Source organism: Equus przewalskii, chromosome 6 (genome assembly GCF_037783145.1).
Source record: "Equus przewalskii isolate Varuska chromosome 6, EquPr2, whole genome shotgun sequence".
Taxonomy (NCBI): domain Eukaryota; kingdom Metazoa; phylum Chordata; class Mammalia; order Perissodactyla; family Equidae; genus Equus; species Equus przewalskii.
Genome location: NC_091836.1, coordinates 27,827,683 through 27,849,653, shown reverse-complemented (window position 1 = coordinate 27,849,653; position 21,971 = coordinate 27,827,683). Strand labels below are relative to the sequence as shown.

General features: G+C 55.8%; 1 protein-coding gene across 1 annotated transcript in view; it reads left to right on the top strand.

The window, feature by feature from the left end:
• Window positions 1-11,058: 11,058 nt before the first annotated feature.
• Window positions 11,059-21,971, top strand: part of LOC103546634 (nectin-1) — a 66,291-nt gene continuing 55,378 nt past the window's right edge. Inside the window, exon 1 of the mRNA XM_070623311.1 lies at window positions 11,059-11,646. Coding sequence (XP_070479412.1) covers window positions 11,568-11,646 — 79 coding nt within the window. The 5' untranslated portion in view covers window positions 11,059-11,567. The remainder of the gene's footprint in view (window positions 11,647-21,971) is intronic.

Sequence of the window (21,971 nt, the reverse complement as noted above, 5' to 3'; positions counted from 1 at the left end):
GAAAATACACACCAGGTAATGGATGCTGACAAGAGTGTCAAACAGATGTCCCCTCCCTCCCTTCCAACCTCCCAGCCAGAGCTGGCACACCCAGGAGGCTGGGAATCACCTCTCGTCATCCCTCCAGCCATGGCAGTGGAGGGCTCCTCGGGAGGCTGCCACCGTGGAGCCCAACCACGTGCTGGGCCTGTGCGGGGGGCCTCTGCGCCCTCATCTCCTCTGATCCTCATAGCAGCATGTAAGGTTGGTCTAACTATCCCATTTCACAGATGCAGAAACTAAGGCACACAGTGATGATGAAAGCAGAGGGAAACCGCAGGAGCATCAGAAGCACGGTCCTCTCCCCATGAGGCCACCTCCACGACTGAGCTCAGGCCTTTGAAGAGCGCTGTCTCATCACCTCTCAAAGCTGTTGGGTCTGAGGGATCTTCATCCTAAGGGCCTCCCCTCCCTGGACGTGGCAGGCCAGGCATCAGGGGGCTGGCAGCGTGTTCCCATCTGGGCTCCAGCAGGTAGGAGACGGCGCTCAATGTGTCCTGAAGGCTCAAGACTGAGCAACAGAGGGAGGCTTCCACTGTGAGGTGGGAGGAGAGAGGGCTCTGAAGGAGGGGGCGCCCCTTCTTGGTCCTTTTCTCTCCTCTTCTAGAACCAGAGCTTAAGGACCCAGAGGCCAGCCCGGTCAGAGGGGAGAGGACGTGCACAGAGTTGGGGAAAGCCCAGAAGGGACAGAACCCCCCACCCCAGGACCTCCGGGCCCTCCCAGGACCAACTGTCTGAGGCTGGGCAGTCCTAAAGCAAATCGGTATTTGCTTTTCCCTCCAAAGCAGTCAGTTGTTCCTTTCCTCTGACAGGAGTTGTAAATAAGACTTTATGGGATTTCTAATGATGGTGGTTTCCCTTTATCAGCCTCCAATTCCCACTTCTCAGCCCCGATTGACTCTGGGACCTATTTTGACCAGGACTCCAGAATCTAGCAGCAGACTCCTGCCCTGCTTGTGGCTGTCCTCGGGGAGAGCTGGAGGCCGTCAAACCGGCCCCGGGGCCCAGAAGCTCACTACCAAGAAGTCAGATCTGAGTTGCCGCCGCCTCCCAGATGGCATGTTTAACTTCTCTGGCTTCTGCTTCTTCAACTGTAAACCTGGGGCAATAATGCCTGCTCCACCCACCTCCCTCACGGGGCTGCCGTAGGATCAAATGAGATTATAGGCCTGAAAGCCCTTTGAAAAATGCAAAGCAATCACCCAACCTGGTTTTGCTATTATTATTATTGCTGTTGTGATTGTGTGTAGGTGCAACTGGGAGAGCAAATTACTTGTGTGTCTATGAGAATGAGCTTGTTCACGCCCATGGGGGTGTATGTCCCAGCTTCGTGGAAGGATGGGGTTCTTGTGTTTGCACTGGCCTTTAAAGGAGCGTATGGGGCAATATCTGTGCGTGTGTATGAGCACGTTGGTACTTAAACACAGGTTCGAGTGTCTTAATATAATATCACATTAAAATATTATAATATGATAATCCTATGTTCCAGGCATTTTGCTAAACACTTGATATAGGGAGGTGTGGCCGGCGTGGGTGTGCAGGCATCTACTGGAGTCTGTATAGAGAGCATTTGCAGGATATGCGTGTCAGAGTTGGATGGATGTAATGTAATGTGTACCTATTCATCTCCTGTAGGTAGCAGGGAATCTGTCCACGTGCTTGCCTGACTTTCAGTGAAAGTGTGGGTATAGATGTGAGGCATTTGAGTGTGTGCACACACATGTGTGTGCAGGCATATGCACATGGGTGTACACTCGCCTCCCTGTTCTTGGGCCGATTGGTGTAACTGTTTTTTATTTATTGGCTTCCTGAGCTACATGAGCCCCCTGCATGCCCTGAGCTCATTGCCACACCGCCATCAAGCCCACACACACATTGTGGTGACAGCAGCGTGCTTAGGAGGGGGCTGCCACTCTGCTCTCTGGAACCACAGTCAGTGCCAGGCAGTGGGCTCCTGCCAGGGGAAGATGTAGATTGACTACACCAAGCATGGAGTCACAGGAACGCTCAGCAGAAGGACCAGACTCGAGGGCCTTGGGAGCAGGACCAGAGGACCCGACGGTAACAAGCTAAACCCATGCCTGGCCCAGGAGCACCATCCCAGCATAACAGGGGTTGGGGCTGCCGAGTGGCCAGGTGTGAAACGTCCTTCCTCTGCTATGCCCCTGCCACGGTTGCCCTCAGGATTAGGTCCGAACTCCCTAAAGCAGTGGGCAAGGCCCACGCAACCTGGGCACGCATCTCCCAGCCCCCCTCCCTCCCTCTCCTCTTGCACTGCACCAGGCAGACTGAACCACTCGATGCTCCCAGCCCCCTGGGCCTTTCGCTGCCTGTCCCTCTGCCTGATTTCTCCATGTGCCATCCCTGGCTCGCCAGTCCTCACCCCCCGGGGCTCAGCTCACCTCTGAAGGAATGCTTCCCCGACCCTTCCTGACCCCCAGACTAGGGAAGGGTCCCCACACACCTGGCGTTCCTCCAGGCCTACAGCTTCCTGTCCTCCTCCTTCCCCCCACAGCCTTTCTTCCCCATTAGACTTCGGCCCCGGAAGGAAGGGAGCGTGTCTCAGTAGTTCATGGCTTAATTTCAATGCCTGGCATGATACCTGGTCACAGGTGGTCCATAAATATTTGCCAAGTGAATTATTACTAAAAGCCTGTTGTGAGAGAGCAGTTGCCTTAAACTCTCCATATAAAAATCATGGTGTGTGTCTGGACAGGCTCCTGGTCTCTCAGAGCTCAAGGTGGGGAGGACCACCCCTTCCCCCACTCCCTCCCCTCCGCCCCACCCCCCAATCATCATCATCATCCCCAACAGGTGTGAAGATGGTAGAGTTTACACAATGCATTTACAAAGCTGCTGGAAGTCATCAACACCATTTTACAAATGAGGAAACTGAGGCACAGAGAGGCATGGTGGGTCATTAATAGGATGACCAACTCACCCCAGGTTGCCCAGAACTTTCCCAGTTTTAGCACTGAAAGTCCTGTGTCCTGAGAACCCCCTCAACCCCAGGCAAACTGAGACAGTTGGTCTCCCTTCTTGTGCAGTTAGTAAAAGGCGGATCCGGGACATGAACCTTGGACTCCCGACTCTAAAGCACGTGTCCTCTGCCAGCTCAGCTGCCTCCTGAGGTTTCTCGAAATTCAGTGACCCACCCGGGTGTGAGTGTTAGCTACCCTTTGGACGTCACCTCCAGGCCACTTGGCACCCGCCTGCAGCTCGTCTCCCCAGAAGCATGTGCTCAAGGAGTACAGAGCATTAATATCAACCTAAATACAATATAACTCAGAAACTCCGTTCTGGAGGAAAAGCACTTTACATAATATAGGAAAAGATTCACTCTATTAGTAAAGTAACTTTATAATGATATTAAAGTAAATTTTAAAATAAAAATCCCACACCCACAAATTGTTTTCATTTCTCCATGTTGCCTTCACAGTTTTCTCTCTCTAGGTGCATATTTTTTTTACAGAATTGCAATGCAGTGTGTGTATCGTGCTTGTTCTTCTCACTTCACATCACAGAAATCTGGTTTAGATTTCCCTCATTCAGGCTCCTCCATGTCAGTAACATCCCTCATTAGCCCAGATCGCAGGGAGTCTGGGCTCGGGGCTGCCTCCCCCCTGAAGGACCCCTTCCACAGCAGGTCTTCCCAACTCAAGGGCCCGGCCAGGCTTCTACAGCCTGCCGGGTATTCACTGTCCTGTGCATGTGTGCCGTCTGCAGGGCAGAGGGACGTAGTTTTCATCAGACCCTGAAAAGGTCTGGGGCCCAAACAGGTTAAGAGCCACGGCCTCCCAGGGAAGGAGGTGTGGCAGCGTCTCCATGCTCCCAGAGCCAGCAGCCACCGGCACTTTCTCTGTAGGGCTTGGGCTGACCCAGGAACTTTGTTCCTCCCTTACAATAAGTTCCATTTCTTGGCTTCCATATGGCTCTCAAAAAAAAAAATGCCTGGTTCCCCCAGATGAGGAGCCCATCCTGACAATTATCATGACCACCACACCCCCCTCCTGGACCCACAGGACCATCGAAGGGAAGAGAGCATGGGAGGAAGGCCGAGTGTCTTCCTCTCTCTAAGTCCTTTTCCCTCTGACCTCCTCCATCGGGGATGCTCCGGGCTTTCCCACCTCTTGGGCTAAGCCCCCTGGTCCATGCAGATGCTCACTGAAACCCTCTTGTCAGTACCACCGTTGAGTTTTAAGTATTCCCATTGCAACTCAGGAACGCTGCCTCCAATCACGTCCAGAATTCCTTAGGACTTTGGATGTGGCGATTCACAGGAGTGTATGAAGGGCCTTCTGACCAGAGCAGGGCGTGGACCAATTTACCTTCTGGAATCCCTTCTTTCTGGAGAACTAGGTGATTCAAGATGGAACTGGGGCCTTTCTATCATTGCTCAGAGCTCCAGCCCCAAAAGCCATGGAGATCCCTGGGACACGATGGCCCACAAGGGAGAGGCTGGCTGCCTGCTGGCCCTCCTGGTGTCACTTTGACATGGTAGATCATTGGACCTGGGGGGCAGCTGCGTTCAGCTCATCCATTGTCCCCAAGAGCAATGGTCGTGGCAATAGGAAGGCTCTGCAGTGATCTCCGTAAGAACAACAATAATTAACAGTTGCTAAGCACTGTGGGATACAGAGGCACCATCATAATCACCACAGCCACCAGGGCGATGATAACAGTAATTAGGTGCTGTGGTTTCTCAACTACCCCCGGGAGCACAGCCCAGGGTGAGGTAGGCCCGTGAGGTTAGGGAAAGGGGCGCCCAGGCCAGTGGGTCCTCTCGGGGGCTGGGAAGGGCTTTGGCCTTACCTCCTCTGTGGGATTCCCCCTCCTCCTCTCCCCTTCCCTTGACCTCAGCCTCAACTGACCCAGATTGGGGCTTGGGGACCCAGGAGAGGGTGACCCCACTCAGCGTACCATTCTAATATATGTTCAAGTTGATCTTCTATCCACAGATTTGAGGCGATTGGGGAACGTTGGGGATTTCTTAATAGGGCTCCCCTCACATCAAAGTGAGCTCTATTAACCAATTACTGAATGACACAGAGGGGCCTGGGATATGGCCAAAGGGGAAGTCCTTATTGTATTGACTTTGGGCCTCTTCCAAGGCCAACAGCTGCCTCTCTGAAAGAGCCTGTGGAAGCGGAGGGACGGCTCGGGGACAGCTTCCTGGGGATGGCACCTTCCTCAGGGCTGGACTCTGTCTGGTCACTGCCGCCAGCTGTGGGGTAGGTGAGAAAGGTGAGGGCAGGTGCCTGTCCTGTGCGGGTGGTCACTCCGCAGTGGCGAAGTCTCAGAGCCAGGCGGGAGTGTGGATTTCATCTGGTCTACTCTCGATGCCAGGGCAGGAATCCCAGCCACAGCATCCCTGATAAACGGGGTCTCAGTCTGAAAGGGACGGGGAGCTCATCCCATTGTCGATTCCCCGACCAGTCTTCCCCAGGCTGAACTGCAGTCTGCTTCCCCAACACTTACGCCCGTTGGTCCTGACTCTTCTCTCTGAAGGTGCACAGACTAGGCTTGTTCCTTTTCCCTTCAGGTTTTGGAAGATTGCTAAGCACGCTGCCCGTCTGTCGCCTTCGGCCTCTCCTTTATGAAATCTGAAGCCACCTTCTATCTTCTCTGCAGGTGACTTCAACTCCTGCTTTATTGCCATGACCTTATTATTAATTTCCCTGCTTTCCACCCCACAACTTCCATCTTCACCACTCTCTTCACCTTCCCTCCAGGCTCAGAGAAAGGTGTGTCGTCTCCTTTCCAAGGCTGACCCCTCCTCCACCCTAGTCCCACCACCCATGCCTCCTCCAGGGCCTGGGCCATGAACGGCACCCTGTTTCACTTCTTATACTTGTTTCTCCATCCTCACTGCCCATTAGCTCTGCTCCCTCTGCCTACAAGGTGCTCAGTAGGCCTGGATTGGGCCATGAAAGAAGGGGAAAATAAGTCCCTGTCCCTGTCATGCTAACCCTCTCTGAGCTTCTGATCCCGTTTGCTCATTCTGTCCGCCACCAAACTCCTCAAAAGCAAGGGGACACCTGCTCCTCTGCTTTCTCTCCTTCCATTAGCTTCTCTTCCCCTTTGATCTGGGTTGTGCCCCTGCTCTGCCACCAACACCACTCTCTCAAAGGTCACTGGTGTTTTGGCCATTGTTTCCTAAGATGCTTTCTGATCCCCACCTGCTTTCTGCAGCATCAGTCACTGTAGGCAACCTCCCCCTCCATGAAATTCGCTCCTGGCTTGGCTTCCATGACAACCCCATCTCCTCGCTCCCCTCCTCCCTCACTGACCATCCTCTTCTGTCCATCCTGCCCACGTTATTGCCAGACTCGTCTCCTAAAAGCACAGCTCCGACAGCTCCCAATAACTGCTTCTCTGTGCAGAAACCTTCAATGGCTCACCACTGCCTGCAGAAAAAAAGTCACAGTCATAAAATAATGCAACTATACACAATATCTAACGCAGTAATATGTCAGAGGGTTCAAACTTTTTTAAGCAGCAGAATCCATTAAGAAGAATCTTTCTCAGAGGCCTGATGTTTAAAAAGCATTAAAACAACATGCCCTTTAAACACAGCTCCTATTGAAGCAGGGAGTGGGGAACCCAGGAAATTCTAGGGCTTTCACAGCACAAGTGGAAAACCATGGAACAAATTAAACTTCTTGGTCTGCAGAGGAGAAAAAAGGCCCAGAGAGGAGAAGCAATTGGTAGAAAGCAGCACAGGATGCAAGTTAGTCAATCAGCACATTTTCATTAAATGCCTACTGAGTGCCAGGCACGTTCCAGGTGGGAGGGATAAAGTGGGGAACAAGACTGACATGGTCCTGCCTTGGGGGCGCTGACAGCCCGGTGGGGAATGAATCAACTATTATAAGCAATTACTGATGTGGTTACAAAGGGAGCTGTGAGAGCATCTAGGAGGGGACTTTCCTGGTCTGAAGGGCAGAGTGGGCCACCCGGGGGAAGTGACACATGCAAACAGCCCTAAATGATAGATAAGTAGCCAGCCAAAAAGAAGGGGAAGAGCATTGGTGCAGATGGAACAGCTTGGGTGAAGGCCGAGGAGGTGAGATCGTGGGTGGAACCTCAGGGAAGCCCAGCGGCTCCCACCAGAAACCCCAGAGCTGCATGGACAAGGCTGCAGACGCAGCAGCCACATAGGCCTTGCTGCAGACCTGGCACCGGCCCCAGAGGCTGGCAGGCCACGGGCGGGATCTCAGGGGCGGGGGCCTGATCACTCGCATTAGAAGACAGTCCATTGCTAAATGCAACATGGAATCGTGGAGTGGATCCTGTGACATAAAATAGACATTAGCGGAAAAATGAGAAATCTGGACAAATTCTGAAGTTCAGTTAACAGTGTTACAGCAATTCTGATTTCTTCATTTTGACAAACGTACCAAGGTTATATGAGACATTAACATTAGGGGAAGGTGCATGAAGGACATATGGAAACTCTGTACCCTCTTTGCAACTCTTCTGTAAATCTGAAACTGTTTCCAAGTAAAAAGTTTTAAAAGTACATATATCCCTCTGGCACAATGGCAGAGCGGAGCAAAACTGGATGTAGGGAGAGAGAGTACAGTAATAACGATGACTAACACTTAAACATGCTTCCTGTACACCAGGCAACTTTCCAAGCACTTAATGTGTTTAATGAATTTAATCCTCAAAACAGCTCCATGAGATAGGTGCTATTATTTCCCCTCCTTTTACAGATGAGGAACCTGAGCACAGAGAAGTTAAGTCACTTGCCCAAGAACACACAGCTACTGAGTGGCAGAGCTGGGGTTTAAGGATCCCAATCCAGGCAGTCTAGCACCAGAATCCCGTGTGCTTGACCATTACGTTTTACTCCCTCCCCTCAGTGTGCGCTGGCCATACTGTCAGAGGATATGGCAAGGATCAGGCAGAAATCATGAGTGCAAGGACAAGGGTGATAACAGTAAAAATGGAGCAAGGTCATTAGACTTAAGACATATATTGGAGGCAGAATCACCAGCGTTTGCTTTTGAATTGGGACATGGTGGTTGGAGAAGAGAGAAGCGGCAGGAATGGCTCCTGGGCTTCCAGCTTAAGAGCAGGGAGCAGAGCCTCGTCTCCCGATGATCCGGCCCTTGCTTCTTTCCGCCATGGAGGGAAACCTTCCAGACCTTTTGCCACCAGGCTGCACTTACCTGTCCCTTTCTTTTACACATCCCCACAATGCAGAACAAACCAGACCGCCTGCTGTTCCCGCACAGGCCCCGACCTCTGCCACCTCCATGTCCTTGTTGTACAAGCTGTTCCCTCCACCGAAAGTCTCTCCTTGGCCTCCCTTCGTCCAAATCTGATCCACCCTTCAGAGCTCGGTCAGATGCCACCTCCTCCAGAAGCCTCTCCTGCTCTCCACAATGAGAAGCACTCACTCAAAAGATGCCAGCATTTTTGGCTCTCTTTGGCAGTGGACAGCTTCCATCCTATAATATAGTTATGTGAGTAGGGTCTTGGCTGTTGCTCACTTTTGTATGCTCAGTAGCTAGCACAGGAGGTACTCAAAAAGACATTTGTTGAGTGACTCGTCTTTCTGAGTAAACAAGTTCTGTCTTATTTTCCTTTGCTCTCTCTCTGGCTCCTTTTTCTGTCTCCTGCAACCCATGACAAACACATACACACAAACACATATACCCCTTGCCTGATACCCATGTTGGTGGTTTGCATGTTTTAGGAGCTTGTTTAAAGATGGTGAGTGAGTGACCATACGTGGCTCTATCTTCTCCACTAACCCATCCCCAGGCTGCTGTGCCAGCCCAAGACACAACCTTTCTGGAAGCCCATTTCAGAGCAGAAGATCAAAGAAGCCTTATCTAGGGTGGAGAGGTGGGAGGACATGAGCAGGGAACTAGCGGGCATTGGTCTATCTGGAATTGCCCCCTCAGACCCATCCAATCGGCTCCTAAAATATGCCAGGCAGAGTCTGAGACCAGAGCGATGAACCCAACTCAGCCCTGGCCATTGAAGTACTGAGGGCCAGAGAGGAGGTGCCTGGCTGCCAGACGGGGCTATCACAAGGCGTTCCCCAGCGTAAAGCCGTCCTGGTGGCTACCCAACCCGGCATTCACCATCTGCAGGCCTCTCCCTTCCCCAATCTTAGGCTCAGGCCACAACCAGCCGTTTGTGGGCCCTGTTCAGTCGGCTGTTGCTGGTCTTTGTGCCTTTCCTCAGCTGACCCGGGCCACCTGAAATCCAGTCCCCTTAATGCCTCCCCCTCCAGCACAGGCCTTTGTCTGACAGATGACTCAGCCAGTGGCCCCCTCTCTGCTACCCGGAGGCTGAAGTGGGCACTTTCTCCCAGACCCACCAAATCCTGTGTGGGCATCTCTGGGACACACCACATATTAAGCGCTTGTTCCCAGCATCCGTTTCTGTGGTTGTCTTCCTCCCTGCCCCCCAACTAGAATGAGTGCCTTTAGGGTAACGATGATGTCTCTGTATCCCCAAGCCTGGCACAGCGTTTGGTACAAAGAAAGCCCGGTTACATTTGTCAAATGTAGAAGATGTATATGTGAGTGTGTGAGTATTCATGTGAATGTCGAATTAGATCGCTTCAGAGAAAAACGGAGAGTCTCGCCCCTCTCCCTCCCCAGATCCCAAAGAGTGGGAAAGTGGTGCCCTCCTGCCCATCCTCATGCTCCTCCTGCTCCAACTTACTTTATCAGGAACAGGCCACTTCCCCTCCGCACCTGCCCGCTGGGCAAAGGGCAGCAATGGGCAAAGGGAGCATTGTCTTGTCAGGCGTCTGGGGAGGACTAGGTTCTCTTTATGGGAAACCCCGTCTGTCTGTCTGCCTCATTCTGGAGGAGACATTCTGGAGCGGTAGGAGGTACAGAGGGAAGGAGCAGAGGACAGACTTCGGGCTGCCAAGGACCCAGAGGGCCCAGGCGCCTTGGCAGGAAGCCGACCACACCCGGATGTGGTGGCTGGTGATCAGGACTGAGGGGAGAGTGCCTGCTTGGCCGCCAACACTGGCTGGATGGGTCACTTTCGCGGGAATCCCACAAATCACTCACAACAAAGGTGAGGGCGAAGGGAGCAGAGCTCGGGTTCACGCTCTATTCGGAGAGAAGAGGGGGCTTCAGTTTTCCGAAAAGGAACCCCCGAAGGGAGCGGGGATTAGAAAAGACCAGAAACCTCGGTGGCCCCATCTCACCCGCTAAGGCCCACCGCCCACTTCTCCGGCCGCTTCCGGTCGGTCCCCGCATAGCTGTCTTTCCATTCAGCGTCCGGCCGATGCAGAGGAGAGGGAGCTCCCGCTACTGGGTTCTAGTCCGAGCTCTGCCACTCTCTGCCCTTGTGCTCCTAGGCGAGTCGCCTTCCCCTTCTTTGGGCCTTTGTTTCCTCATCTGTAAAATGGGGCCAGGGTTGGCGTAGAAGGCCTCCAGAAGCCCTTTCAGCTCGGACATGGCTAGATCCAGTATTCTCCATACTGCACGCTCGCTCCTCCACTGCCCTCCCCATCTTAACTCCACCCCCACCCAGAGGCTTCTCCCCCGACGCCGGCCGCTAGGGGTCACTGCCTCCCTTTGTCAGCGACAGAGGAGGGCGGCCGGCCCTCCAGCCCTCTCCCGGCCCGAAAGGCGACCAGAGGAGCATCTCCCGAGCCAGCGGGCCTGAGCCGGACCCCACGGCCCCCGCTCGGGATCCGCCTCTGCCGCGGGCCGGAAGGTGTGAGCGGTCGGGCGGAGGCCGGGGCCGGGCGCGGGCCGCGCGTCGGAGCCACGACGGGGTTAACGCTAACCCCTCCCCCTGGTCTGACATCACGGGGAGAGCGGGTGAGAGGCTGGAGCGGGGCGAGTGAGAGAAAGAGAGGGAGAGGAGCGAGCGCGGCGGACTCGGCGCCCGGGCAGCTCCACATTGTTGCGGATCGCCGGGACCGGGCGGAGTGAGCGGCGGCGGCACGGCGGGGACGCGCGGAGCCCCCGGCTCGACCTCCTCGCGCGGAGCCGCAGCGCCCGAGCCGCCGGGCAGCTGGCCGCCGAGCCCCGCGCCCGCCGCCTGGGCCCCGAGCCCACCGCACCGCCCGCCCGCCGCCTGGGCTCGTCCCGCCACCCTCGGAGGACGGCCGGCCATGGACGCCTGCAAGTTGGAGCCGAGCGGGAGGGTGTGAGCTCGCGGGGGGCCGGGAGCCCGCGCCGCGCAGCCGGGCGGCCAGGCGCGCCGGGGGTGGGTCCCTCTCCTCAGCCCGGCTCTGCGTGGAAGAAGAGGGCGGGGACCGGCGCGGGGAGGAGAGCGGAGGAGGAGAAGGGGGCATGACTCGTGCAACTTGCGGCGGGCATTTGCCGAGCCTCTGAGCCGGCGGCGGCCCGGGGCCCGGATTGCGGCCGCGCCGATCGCACCCAGCCCACCCCGCCCCGGCCGACGGCTGCGGCTGACCTGGATCCTCGGAGCGCCCGCCGGCCGGCAGTGATCTACCTTCGTCTTCCGGGCTGGTTTCTGGAGCGCGAGGAGCGCTCTCCTCGCGACCGCTCTCGCCGGAGCCCCGGCCCCCGATGGCTCGGATGGGGCTTGCGGGCGCCGCTGGACGCTGGTGGGGACTCGCTCTCGGCTTGACCGCATTCTTCCTCCCAGGTAAGCGCGTTGCGCCTATGCCTTTTTTTTTTTTTTTTTCATCCAGTGCCTCCCTGGGGCTGGGAGCTGGATGGCAGGCACGTCTGGGTTGTAGGGAGTGAAAGGAGCCAGAAAAGTTAGGTCACGGCTTAGGTAAGGGGGCGGGGGTCGGCTGAGAAAGAGAGGTTAGGAAGCCGAAGAGCCTGCCCTGCAGGGAAGCAGTCGGATGCACGTCTCTATGTAGCAAGAAAGCACTTTCCCCGCTCAGTTTTTCACAAAAATAATAATATGTAATAGCGTTCTATTTATTTAATAACCAGCTCTCAGCTCGGGAAGCAGTTTGGAAACACTGCATGTTACATAAATGCAAAATAATCACCATAATCACCATCGCGGGGTAAGAGACATCAGCCCCAGGCGGAGGGCGTCAGTCTCGGAGCTGGTGGGCTGTGGGTTTGGAGGATGGCAGGGGTCTGCGTTGCGTTCGCCGGCCCCTTGGCCAGACGGTCCGGGCGCTCGGGCCGCTCCCGCCCTCGTCGCCCCACGGCGGGAGTGGAGAGCCCGCTCCTGCGGCACAGGCGGCGCTCCGCTCACCTGCGGTTCCTCTCCCGGAGGGTGAGCACGGGGTCGCAGTCTCCCGGCCTGGCGTGAGGCTGGGCTTCGCCTCGGGACTCTACTCCCAGTTCGGAGGGCTGTCCCCGGAGGAGGCTCCGCGGGCTTCGTGCCAGCCAGGTGGCTGCACGACCCACTTTCCTGAGAGTGCCCCGCGTGTCCTCCCTCGAGATCCCGGCCGCCGAGGGGTTAACCCGACGCCGACCCTGGGGTGGCCCGCGGTGGCCCCTCTGACGGGTGGGGTGGGGGCGGAGGCTGGGACCGGCCGGAGTATTGTGCTGGGGAATGAACTGGAAAATGCGTTTAGGAGGCAAATCCGACCGAGTCCCCTCGCCTGGATTTAACCCCTTGTGTCCCTGGGGAAGCTGCCCGCCTTGCACGGTGGCTGGCCACGCCGACACGGGTCCGGGTGGGGGTGAGGGTGCACCCAGCCCTCTGGGAAGAAACCTGAGACGACCTCCGGCCCAGCTGGATTGGGGTTTTGGGGAGAGGGTGGGGGCTAGGTTGGAACACGTGGTCCTGGCCTGAGGGTGGTAGAATAAGGGGTCAGAGTACAGAGACAACAGCTCTGCGTGGGGTGAGAATATCAGATCGCAGGCACCCTGGCAGCGACCGGTCGGCAACACCTTCGATTCCGCAGACTCGAGGGGCAGTTTGTGATCGCGGGGCCAGCCTGGCTGCTGACTTGGGGGGCTGGAGTGCACTCCTGGAAGGACGAAACCTGGCCTCATTCACTTCTCTACCCCTCTGGACCAGCTCACTGCCAGGACTCCGTGCATCTCACTGAGTGGCCCATGGCGTCCAAAGCAGTTTGTAGGAGCCAAGCCGGCCCACGGTGCCCCCAACCCTGCAGCCTGTGGGTGCTGCTCTGCTAGGTGCTGGGGGAGGGGGAATTGCAGGGCACACGGGTGTCACTGCCCATTTTAAGGCGGCTTGACAGAGTCCCTCCCCAGAGGGTGGTCACGGTGAGATGGGGAGGGCTTCCTCTCCCACGGCACCCCCTGGCAAGCAGGCAGGAGATAGCAGAAGCTAGGGATCTAGTACCTGTCTGACCCTCCCCTCCCCCCCCCCCAGTTTGGGCTTCTGGGAACCCTTCAGTTACACAGTGTCTAAAGCTGGAACCCAGCAAGAGAAGAGCTTTCTTGGGGGCTCTAGTTGGTCTGGCACACTAGGGGTTAACCTGATCCTGGGTGGACAAAGAGGGGGCAGGTTGGGGGGGAGGATCTACTCACCCCCATTTCCCCCTCTTTTCGTTTTCTCTTCCCCCAGCTTGGTAATGCATAGTGGGTAATTCCTTCTTTGGGGGGCTGGAGGCCTGCCCTGCTCCACCCTCCTCAGGAAGTGAGGGCAGGGAAGTGACACTCTCACCTGGCTCAAGTGTGGACACTCCCCCCGCAAAAAGTCCACATGGAGGGAGTGGGATGCAGAGAAGGGACCACAGCTCGGACGGCACTTAGTAAAGCTCCTGGAGTGATTGGTTGCTGTGGCTCGGTGGCATCAGCGGCAGCCAGAGTTCCTGGACTCGCCAGCTCCTCTACCCAGTGCCTGTGCCCCTGGTGCCTCTGTGAAGGGAGGCAGGTCAATATGGTAGTGCCCATCTGACCCTTGGGCAGAGGCTGGTAGGCCCAGAAGTTGCCTGCCCATGCCCCACTTTCCTCCACCCGCCAGCTCCCTCCTGATTGCCCGCTGCTGCTGCTTCTCTCTGGGGACTTGACAGCCGGATGCTCTTTTCTGGGTTCTCCTGGGCTGTGGCAGGGAGCATGGAGGGATGAGGAGAGGAGCCCGCTGGGCGGAATTGGGGGGCGGGAGCGCCTGGTGTGTGTGATGGCCCCCTGACTTCAGAACCCTCCAAATCTGGCTATTGAAGTGTAAACACAGAAGTGTATTTTCGACAACACAGACTTTACCAGTCAGGGCAGTGAAGGCCCACAAGCCTCTGAATTGACAATCTGTGGTTCCTACCGTTAACTCAGAGGAGAAGGGCAGGGGCGACAGGGGCTGCATCCCAAAGATGGACAGGAGGCGCCTGGGGGAGGAGGCAGAGAACCTGCCTTAGCAATAGGTACACTGGGCTGGTGTCCCACCTACACCACACCCTCCCTAATTGGCTTCCCCAAACCTTTTGTCTGGAAAGAGAACACACACCCCAGGTGTCATGCACACCCTCGGAAGACCTGTTGGGCTACAGCACACCCCTTCTCTGCAGTCTGTGCAGAGCTCGCTGCCATGGTAGTTTCCTTTAAAACTCGGAGTGTCAGGGCTCTTGGCTTATTTTCCTTTCTCCCATTTCTCACAGACAGTGGTGTGCTTGGGCTGGCTGGGCAGGATGTTACAGCAAAACCGATTCTGCTGGCCTGGGTTTGCAGCGTATGTAAAGGGGAATCGCAGGGTCCGTTTTGGAGGCAGCACTGTGGAGCGTGTCTTAGAATCCGATTCAAGGCCTAATAGTCAAGGCTGGAAGGGAGGAGGAGATATTGTAGAGCTTGGGCCCGGCACCCCGGCTGAGTGGACTAGAAGGTATCTCTGAACCTGCACGTCTGCGGCTCAAAGAGCCATGATGCATTGTTCACTCTGATATCAGCTGCCTTCTCAGCTACTCAGCTTTGCGCAGTGAATCCAGTTCCTTGGCCACTGCCTGACCCAGGACACAGCTGTATGCTGCCAGGATGGTTGCCAGCAAGCACCCTAGTGCTGATGGCTAAGCAAGAGGGCCAGGCCCAGGGGACAGAGGCTCGGCCCCAGTTGCTCTGTCTACGATACCGCCATTGTCTAGCAGCTGACTAATGTTCATTGTTCGGCACAAACAAAACACCCAAGGGAGGTGTGAATGTACCTTCGATTTTCCCGATTGTATCTTTCCTGGTTAACCTGGCAAATTAAATGGCTCCTACCTACAGGAGGCACAGACAGAGAGGGTGTCTGTATATTCACCTGTTCTGCTGATTTTTTTTTTTTTTTAACTTTGAATGTTGGTCAGTGTGCCAGGCTAAAATGGACATTAGCCAGCCGTGGGCCTCAGCGTATAACATTCCTGACCATCTGCATGTAGTCTCACCTTCAGTGTAGAGTGGGTGTCTGCACAGCCGTGTGCAGGGCTTTGTGTGTTTGTGTTGGTTATCTACAAATCACTGTGCACGCGCAGACCCATGGGGACTAGGACAGGAGGTGTGTGCACTGGTGTCTGTGAGTCACCATAGGACTGAGGCCATAACCATGTACCAAATGTATATTCACGTATAACTGGTTTCTTAGGGCTTTCCCACTAGGACTTTGTGAGTGGCCTTGATAATGCCCATGTTTATGTCAGAGTGCCAGTGAGGGTGACTTTGGAGGGACTTAGGATTTGCCCTTAGCCAGCCCCTTCTGAGATGAGCTGCTGGGTCCTTTGGGGTGGGAAGCTGGGACAGTGCTGTCTCTTTCTGCTCTGACCTTGGCTTTTGACTGGGCCTCTGCATCCTCACGGGGAGATGCTCACCTGGAGAAGCCTTCCACCCTCGTCAGCCTCCTGTCTCCCTGGCCGACAGAGCAGCACTGGAAGCTGGTGTTAACTAGGGCCTGACTTGCCCCACGGCTTCTCATGATCTCTGAACAGCTGGGAGGGGCCATGGGAGATAGGTTTTCAGCTACTAATTAGGAATCTTTGCTTCCTGCATGAGTACTGGGGGAGGATATCATCCGGGGAGAAAGGCGGCATATGCAGGGCATTTAAAAAGGGGTGCACGTGTGGGCTTTGGTCCTCTGTGAATAGCCCTGCAGAACCAGGTGTGTGCCCAGACCGGCAGTGTACGTGTACCTAGAAGCATTCCGGGTTCATACAGCAGAAAGCGGGAGCCTCCTTGTCAGAAAGGAAAGTGGGGATGAGGGGCTGGGGTGGGGGGGAGAGGGCAGTCCTGGGAGCCCAGCACCCTGTGCCCAAGGCCAGCTGGCAAGTGTTTTCTCCCCGGTGATGCCCACCCCTCTCCATAGAGACCAGGTCCGCAGAGCCAGCAGCAGATGTGCTGGCTGGGGTAGGAGGTAACTTAAGATCTGAGCGGGGATCACCTTGCAAAGGGAATGCCCTGAGCTAGAGATAACACCCCTTCGTCCAGTTAACCCTTTAAGCTCTGGATTCTGTTATGCACTTTAGGGCTGGGAGATGAGGAGAGGGAAATGGTGGGAGAAAACCCATCGGACCCATTCCACAAGGAGAGATGAGCTCAGGGCGACAGAAGAAACCCAAGAAGGACACAGAGAAAGACTTCCTGGCAGCTGAATGTAGTCTCTTGAGGGCAGTGGAGAATCCCAAGGTTCATCCTGGGATGGGAGAGTGGGGGGCAATAAATATGAATTCTCAGGGGCTCACAGGATCTGTGTGTTTCAGCCTTCCAAGGCAGAGCAGCAGTGGTCCAAGGCTCCAGTCAAGAGGGAGCCACAGGTATCTTGGTTCCTCTCCCTACAACCTGGAGATGACCCCATCTTGGCAACTCACCATAGTGAGACCACAAAGGAGGGCCCAGTGGACTGGGTTTGAATCCCAGGTCTACCAATTGCTAGCTGAGTGGACTTTCTTAAGTCACTTTGTGAGCTTTGGTTTTCCCATCTGCAAAATAGGTTTCTGTTAACACAGATTTCAAAGGAGCTTTGTGAATTAGATCAAGAATAACGTAAGCAAAGTGCTTTGCACATTGCCAGGCATGTGATAACTGTGCAGTAAAGTGGTAGCTACTCCTATTTCCTATGGCTTTCCTCTAAGTGGTCCTGGCCCCCTCTGCGTCTGCCAGCTGGGCAGTGCCAACTTTGTACTTTGTACTCCCTTGAGAAAGAGCCACTCAGCTGCCTGCCCACTGCTGACCTCACTTCCCTTGTCTCCAACCAGGAGCTGTGCAGGCCGTGAGCCCCTGCCCCCACCTGGAAATGACGGCAGAGGCTGTGGCAGCCCTGGGGGCTCAGGTGGCCTGGTTGGCTGCGGGCACCTGCACGAGCTGGCCCTGGTGGTCATGTACTGCATGAGCAGCAGGTGCTGTGCGGCCTTTGTTCTGCAGCATGTCGCCGAGGGCTCTCCCCGGCACCCGCCTCACTCCCTGGCAGCAGCCCAGCTGGGCGCCATTGCCCATCTGGAACACTCACTGTGGCAGCAGCCTGGGGCCGGCTGGGAGGGCCTGGGACTCAGCCCTGCCTCCCTTCAAACTTCCACGTTTGGGGGAAGGGTGGGCAGCAGGACCCTCTCTCCAGCAGTCCGCTCATCCGGTGAGATGGTGCAGCCAGAGAGGTTGAGATAGTCCTTCTTTCAGTTTCTCCTGTTACAGATTGAATCTTTTTGCCAATAATAATAATAACATTTGTGGCACTCTTTTCAGCTCATAGTTTCAGCTGATCCTCTCAGTAAGCCCCTGTGAGTGGTATTAGCACTTCTTCTATTTTACAGATGAGGAAAGTGAGATTTGGGTCTAGTAACTGGCTGACCATCTCATGCCAGTGCAGCCAAATTAGATGCCGGGGCTTCTGACTCCAGATCCAGTAGATGAGGACAATGCAATGGGCTGGGATGGACAGATATAGAAGAGGCTGAGCCGGGCCACGGTAGAATGTCCCATGAGATGGTCATTCACTTCACCAGCCACCACGAGCTTTTGCTCTCCCACACCAAGCCAGAGCGTGGCAGTTCCCTGGGGAAGTAGGTTGAGGACATAGGTTGGAGAGGGGCCCAGGCAGAGCTGACCACAGAGCCCAGGTTGGCACAGAGTAAAGACATCTAATAACACAGCAGCTGAAGGGTCAGGGGAACAATGTCCTTCTGGATGCTGGGGTTCTGGCCTGAGACATGGGCAGGGCCCCTGAGATGTGAGCACGGAGCCCCAGGGCACAGGCAGGCACAGGGCCAGGACGTGGGCCAAGCCCAGGGGCAGAGTGGTGCTCAGAAAGCATTGTGGACCTGATGGAGCAGCAGAGAGGGGAAAGGGGACGAGATTTGGCAGGCACATTAGACTCCCTCTCCTGGGCTCCCCCCAACCCGCTCTGGTCTGCACAGACCCTAATTTCATTCCCAGTTTATGAGGAGTCTCATTACCAAGCCACAGACAATAAAACCCACCCGGCCACTCCGGCCCGGATCTCATTAGAGGACATTAGTTCCGCTGGCTGGTGGCTCCATTGGGACACAGCTGCAGGCGTGGCCCAGGCAGCAAAACAGGCCAGTGGCCATGGGCACCAGAATGGCCCATTGGGAGTTTGAGTTCGATCTGTGGGCTTAAATGGAGTCCTCCCCCCACCCAAATTCCTGGAATGCTTGTTCCCCAAAGCTGGAAACACGGAGTCCCTCCTGCCCCCTTGGACCCTCTGTTCTGCCCCCTGCCCTAGGGAGAAAGGGACACAGCTCACTCCAGGGCTGTTCATAGGAGTCCACCTTCTCTGGGAGGAGCTGGCTGAGAAGCTCGGCAAATCGTCATTCCATGGAGGAGGGCCTTTGGGTATGGGGGACAGCATGCCCACCCACACCTGAGTTTGGGGGTGTTCTCAGAGACATGTCCCAGCAGTAGAGATGGAGTCTGGAGTCCTCACAGCGGCCTTGGCCTGAATTTTAGCCCATCTTTCTGTCCAAAAGATAGGGGTAGAGACCTGGGGACCCCATGGTAGAAGCATTTTCCCTCCCCTAAAGATGCAGTTTCACCAGCTGGCAGCCTTGGCGGACGCTTCCTGATCCCACCCGCGCCCCAAGGAGGAACAGCTAGCCCACAATCGCTGTGATGGAACCTTGGGTTCCTTCCTGGGGTTCTTCCCACCAAAGACAGGGTTATTTCTCTTAGCAGATTCCAGTGCCTCTTGGCGTTCAGCCTCCTCTCTGTCTGTACCCTCCCCTCTGCTTGATCTTTCTTCCCCTGCAATCCTGCGTACCTGCTGGTCACCAGCATACCACCAGGGCTCAGTGCATGTCACCATGGAAGAAAAGACGTGGGTGAAGGAAGGCATGCCCCTTCTTGTGCCTCCGTCTTATGGAGGAAAGTAAGTGCCAGGCCCCAAAAACTGGTCCTCAGCGTACACGGGCTCGCTTGGTCTGCTCCCATGGATGGGTCACACAGGCCAGCCCACGCTTTTGGCGCATGAGCTGGTGTTCCCGCCAAATGACTCAGCGGAGATGGGAGCACTGATCTGTTGGGGCAGACACAAGTCAGCCCTGCTCTGGAGAAAAGGGTAGCGGAGACCTATACTGCCCCTGGAGCGCCCCTTGTCTGCAGCTTGGCTGGAGTACGAGCCCCAAGTGGGATTGGCGAGGCCACCCCGATGGGCTCCATTCTCTGGCCCCCGAGCAGCACCCTGGCGCCCCCTCCCTCCCTCCTGGTATCTTGTGAGCAAATGTCAGCTGCTAGGACAAAGGAAATAGAGAAGGTGCCACCGAGCCAAGCCAGCCCTGCCACTGCATGTGGGTCCCGCTGTGGGAGGGGCTGGTAGTGACATCCTCATTCATGGGACTGCTGCAGCAGCCTTGGCTTGCTTCTCTCTCTGACTCCTGGCTCTCTAGCTCCAGTCTGCCCACCCTGCTTCTTGGATGAATGTAGCTAAAGCACACCCGAGAGAGACACTCTCTGGCCCCGCAGCATTTGACGGCTGCCCTCTCCCTGGCTCATCTCCCACCAGCCTCCCCTGCATGCCAGGCCCACCCAGCCACATATGCCTCTACACATGCCCCAGGCTTTCTCACCTCAGTGCCTTTGCACATGCCATTCCCCCCACAGTTCTCCCTTATTTCCCATATGTAAATACTGAGGTCGAGAGCCACTTCCATCAGTCTTCATGTACCCCGCAGCTAGAGATGACCTCTCTCATCTCAAAGCCCCCCACCCCCCAGCACCTCAACCATGCCATTCTGTGGCACTAACCACTCTACATCTTGCAAAATAGTTATTTGGGCCTGGGATTTATCTTCTCCCCAAGACAGAGAGCTCCAAAAGGTCAGGGTCCATTGCTGATGGGGTTTGGTATCCCCAGTGTCTGGCACAGTGTCAGCCGCATCGTGGGCTGGTAGTACATGCGAGATGGATACATGGTTGCTTATTCAGACAGTTGATGATGACGATCATAGTAGCAAACTTTTTTCAAGAGTTCTTGGACGCTCAGACACTGTTGTAAACATCTGACATGTAATAACTTATTTAATTTTCATAACAACTCCTGTGGGAGGTACTTCTGTTCTCCCTGTTTTTACATAGGGAACGACCAGGCCCAGGCAGAGGTTAGGTAACTTGCCCGTGGTCACACAGCTAGTAAGTGGCAGAGCCAGGATTCAGATCCAGGAATTCAGGCCCAGTGTGTGTGATCATACCACTTGGCTAAGCTGCCTCTCTTTTGGGTGAGTGGCTGATGGAGGAAGACAGCTTACTAAGCCGGGGAACCCAAGGCCTTGCCTCCAGAATGCCCAGCACCCCTGCATGGCACCTTGTCGCCGCCTCCTCTCCTGCGCACTCTGATGGTGCAGGAAGAACCTGTTGCACCCCTGGAGCCTTTGGGGAGTTATTAGTGCTTATCATCGGAGAGTCTCAGCAGTCATCACTCCTGTATCTTTTGGATACCTTTCAAGTTCTAGAAGTACGATCGTTATGCTTCTGGTATATTCCGCCACTGTCACTGTTGTGTCTTAGGAGTATTAATGTGGCTGTGCTGGAGGGAAAAGTCTTGATAGTCATCACTCTTTCATCCCCAGAGCCTTTGGGCATCACTGATGCCATTTGGGGGCCTCCTACCGTGTTTCATTGTGAGTCTAGAGGCAGGTGTAATAGCTTCTCCCAGAGACTCTGCCTGGAACTGCCTGCAGCGGGTGTTCCCAGGCTGGCCCAGATTCTGGGTGGGTCCACCGCTCAGCAGGCTGATCCTATGCCAGGGCCTGTCCTAAGCTTCTGGAAGGTTCTGGTCCCGCGCTCACCCAGAGATCCCAAAAGATGGCGGGGCGGGGCGGGGGGGGGGGCAGCCCGGGAGGAACCCTCCCTGGGGGGTGGGGGGTGGGAAGAGGATTTAGGGTGTTCACCTGTGCCGGCTGCTTTGATCTCCTGGGTTGAAAGGAATGCTGCTTCCTCACCCCAGGCAGGTTCAGGACAGGGAGCTGGGACAGAGAGGCCCCAGAGGCCCGGCTGGGGATGGAGAGCTATCTCAGGAAAGAGGGTCGTGGGAGCAGGAAAGTCAAAACCCTTTCTCGACATTGCGGCTGAGGAGCAGGTGAACCCCAGAGGGCCAGTGCAGATTGTCTCTCGAGGGTCACCCAGGGCCGACGCTCCACTCTGCATCCCTGACCCTGTAGGTCACCACGTGGGCTCAGGCCTCACAAACTCCATTGCTTAATTAGGAGGGTAACTCGGCTGCAAAACAGTCATCTGATATGTTTCGACGCCAAAGAGAAATTCCTCCTAGACCCTCTGCTGTTCTAGATTATCCATGCTCCGTTAGCTTGAATTATGGTGTGGCCTCTGTGGCCCAGACACAGGCCAGAGCTGTGCAGTCGGTTCCTGGGGCTGGAATCTGCCCTGCACCCAGGAAGAGCTTGGAAGCAATAGGAGGGCGGAGGGCATGAGACCCACCTGACCCCCATCCAAACCTAAGGATCGCTTCGTCAGCACAAAGGGACCAGCTTTGCCCGCAGCCTGCCTGCCCCGGGGCCTGCAGATGCCCCCGCCCCGTGCTCTTGAGCTAGCCACTTTCATGCCCCTTGTCTCTGCCCTCTGGGCCAGGTTTTGAGTCAATGGCAGGGGCTTTCTGCAGGGGCTCCTGGG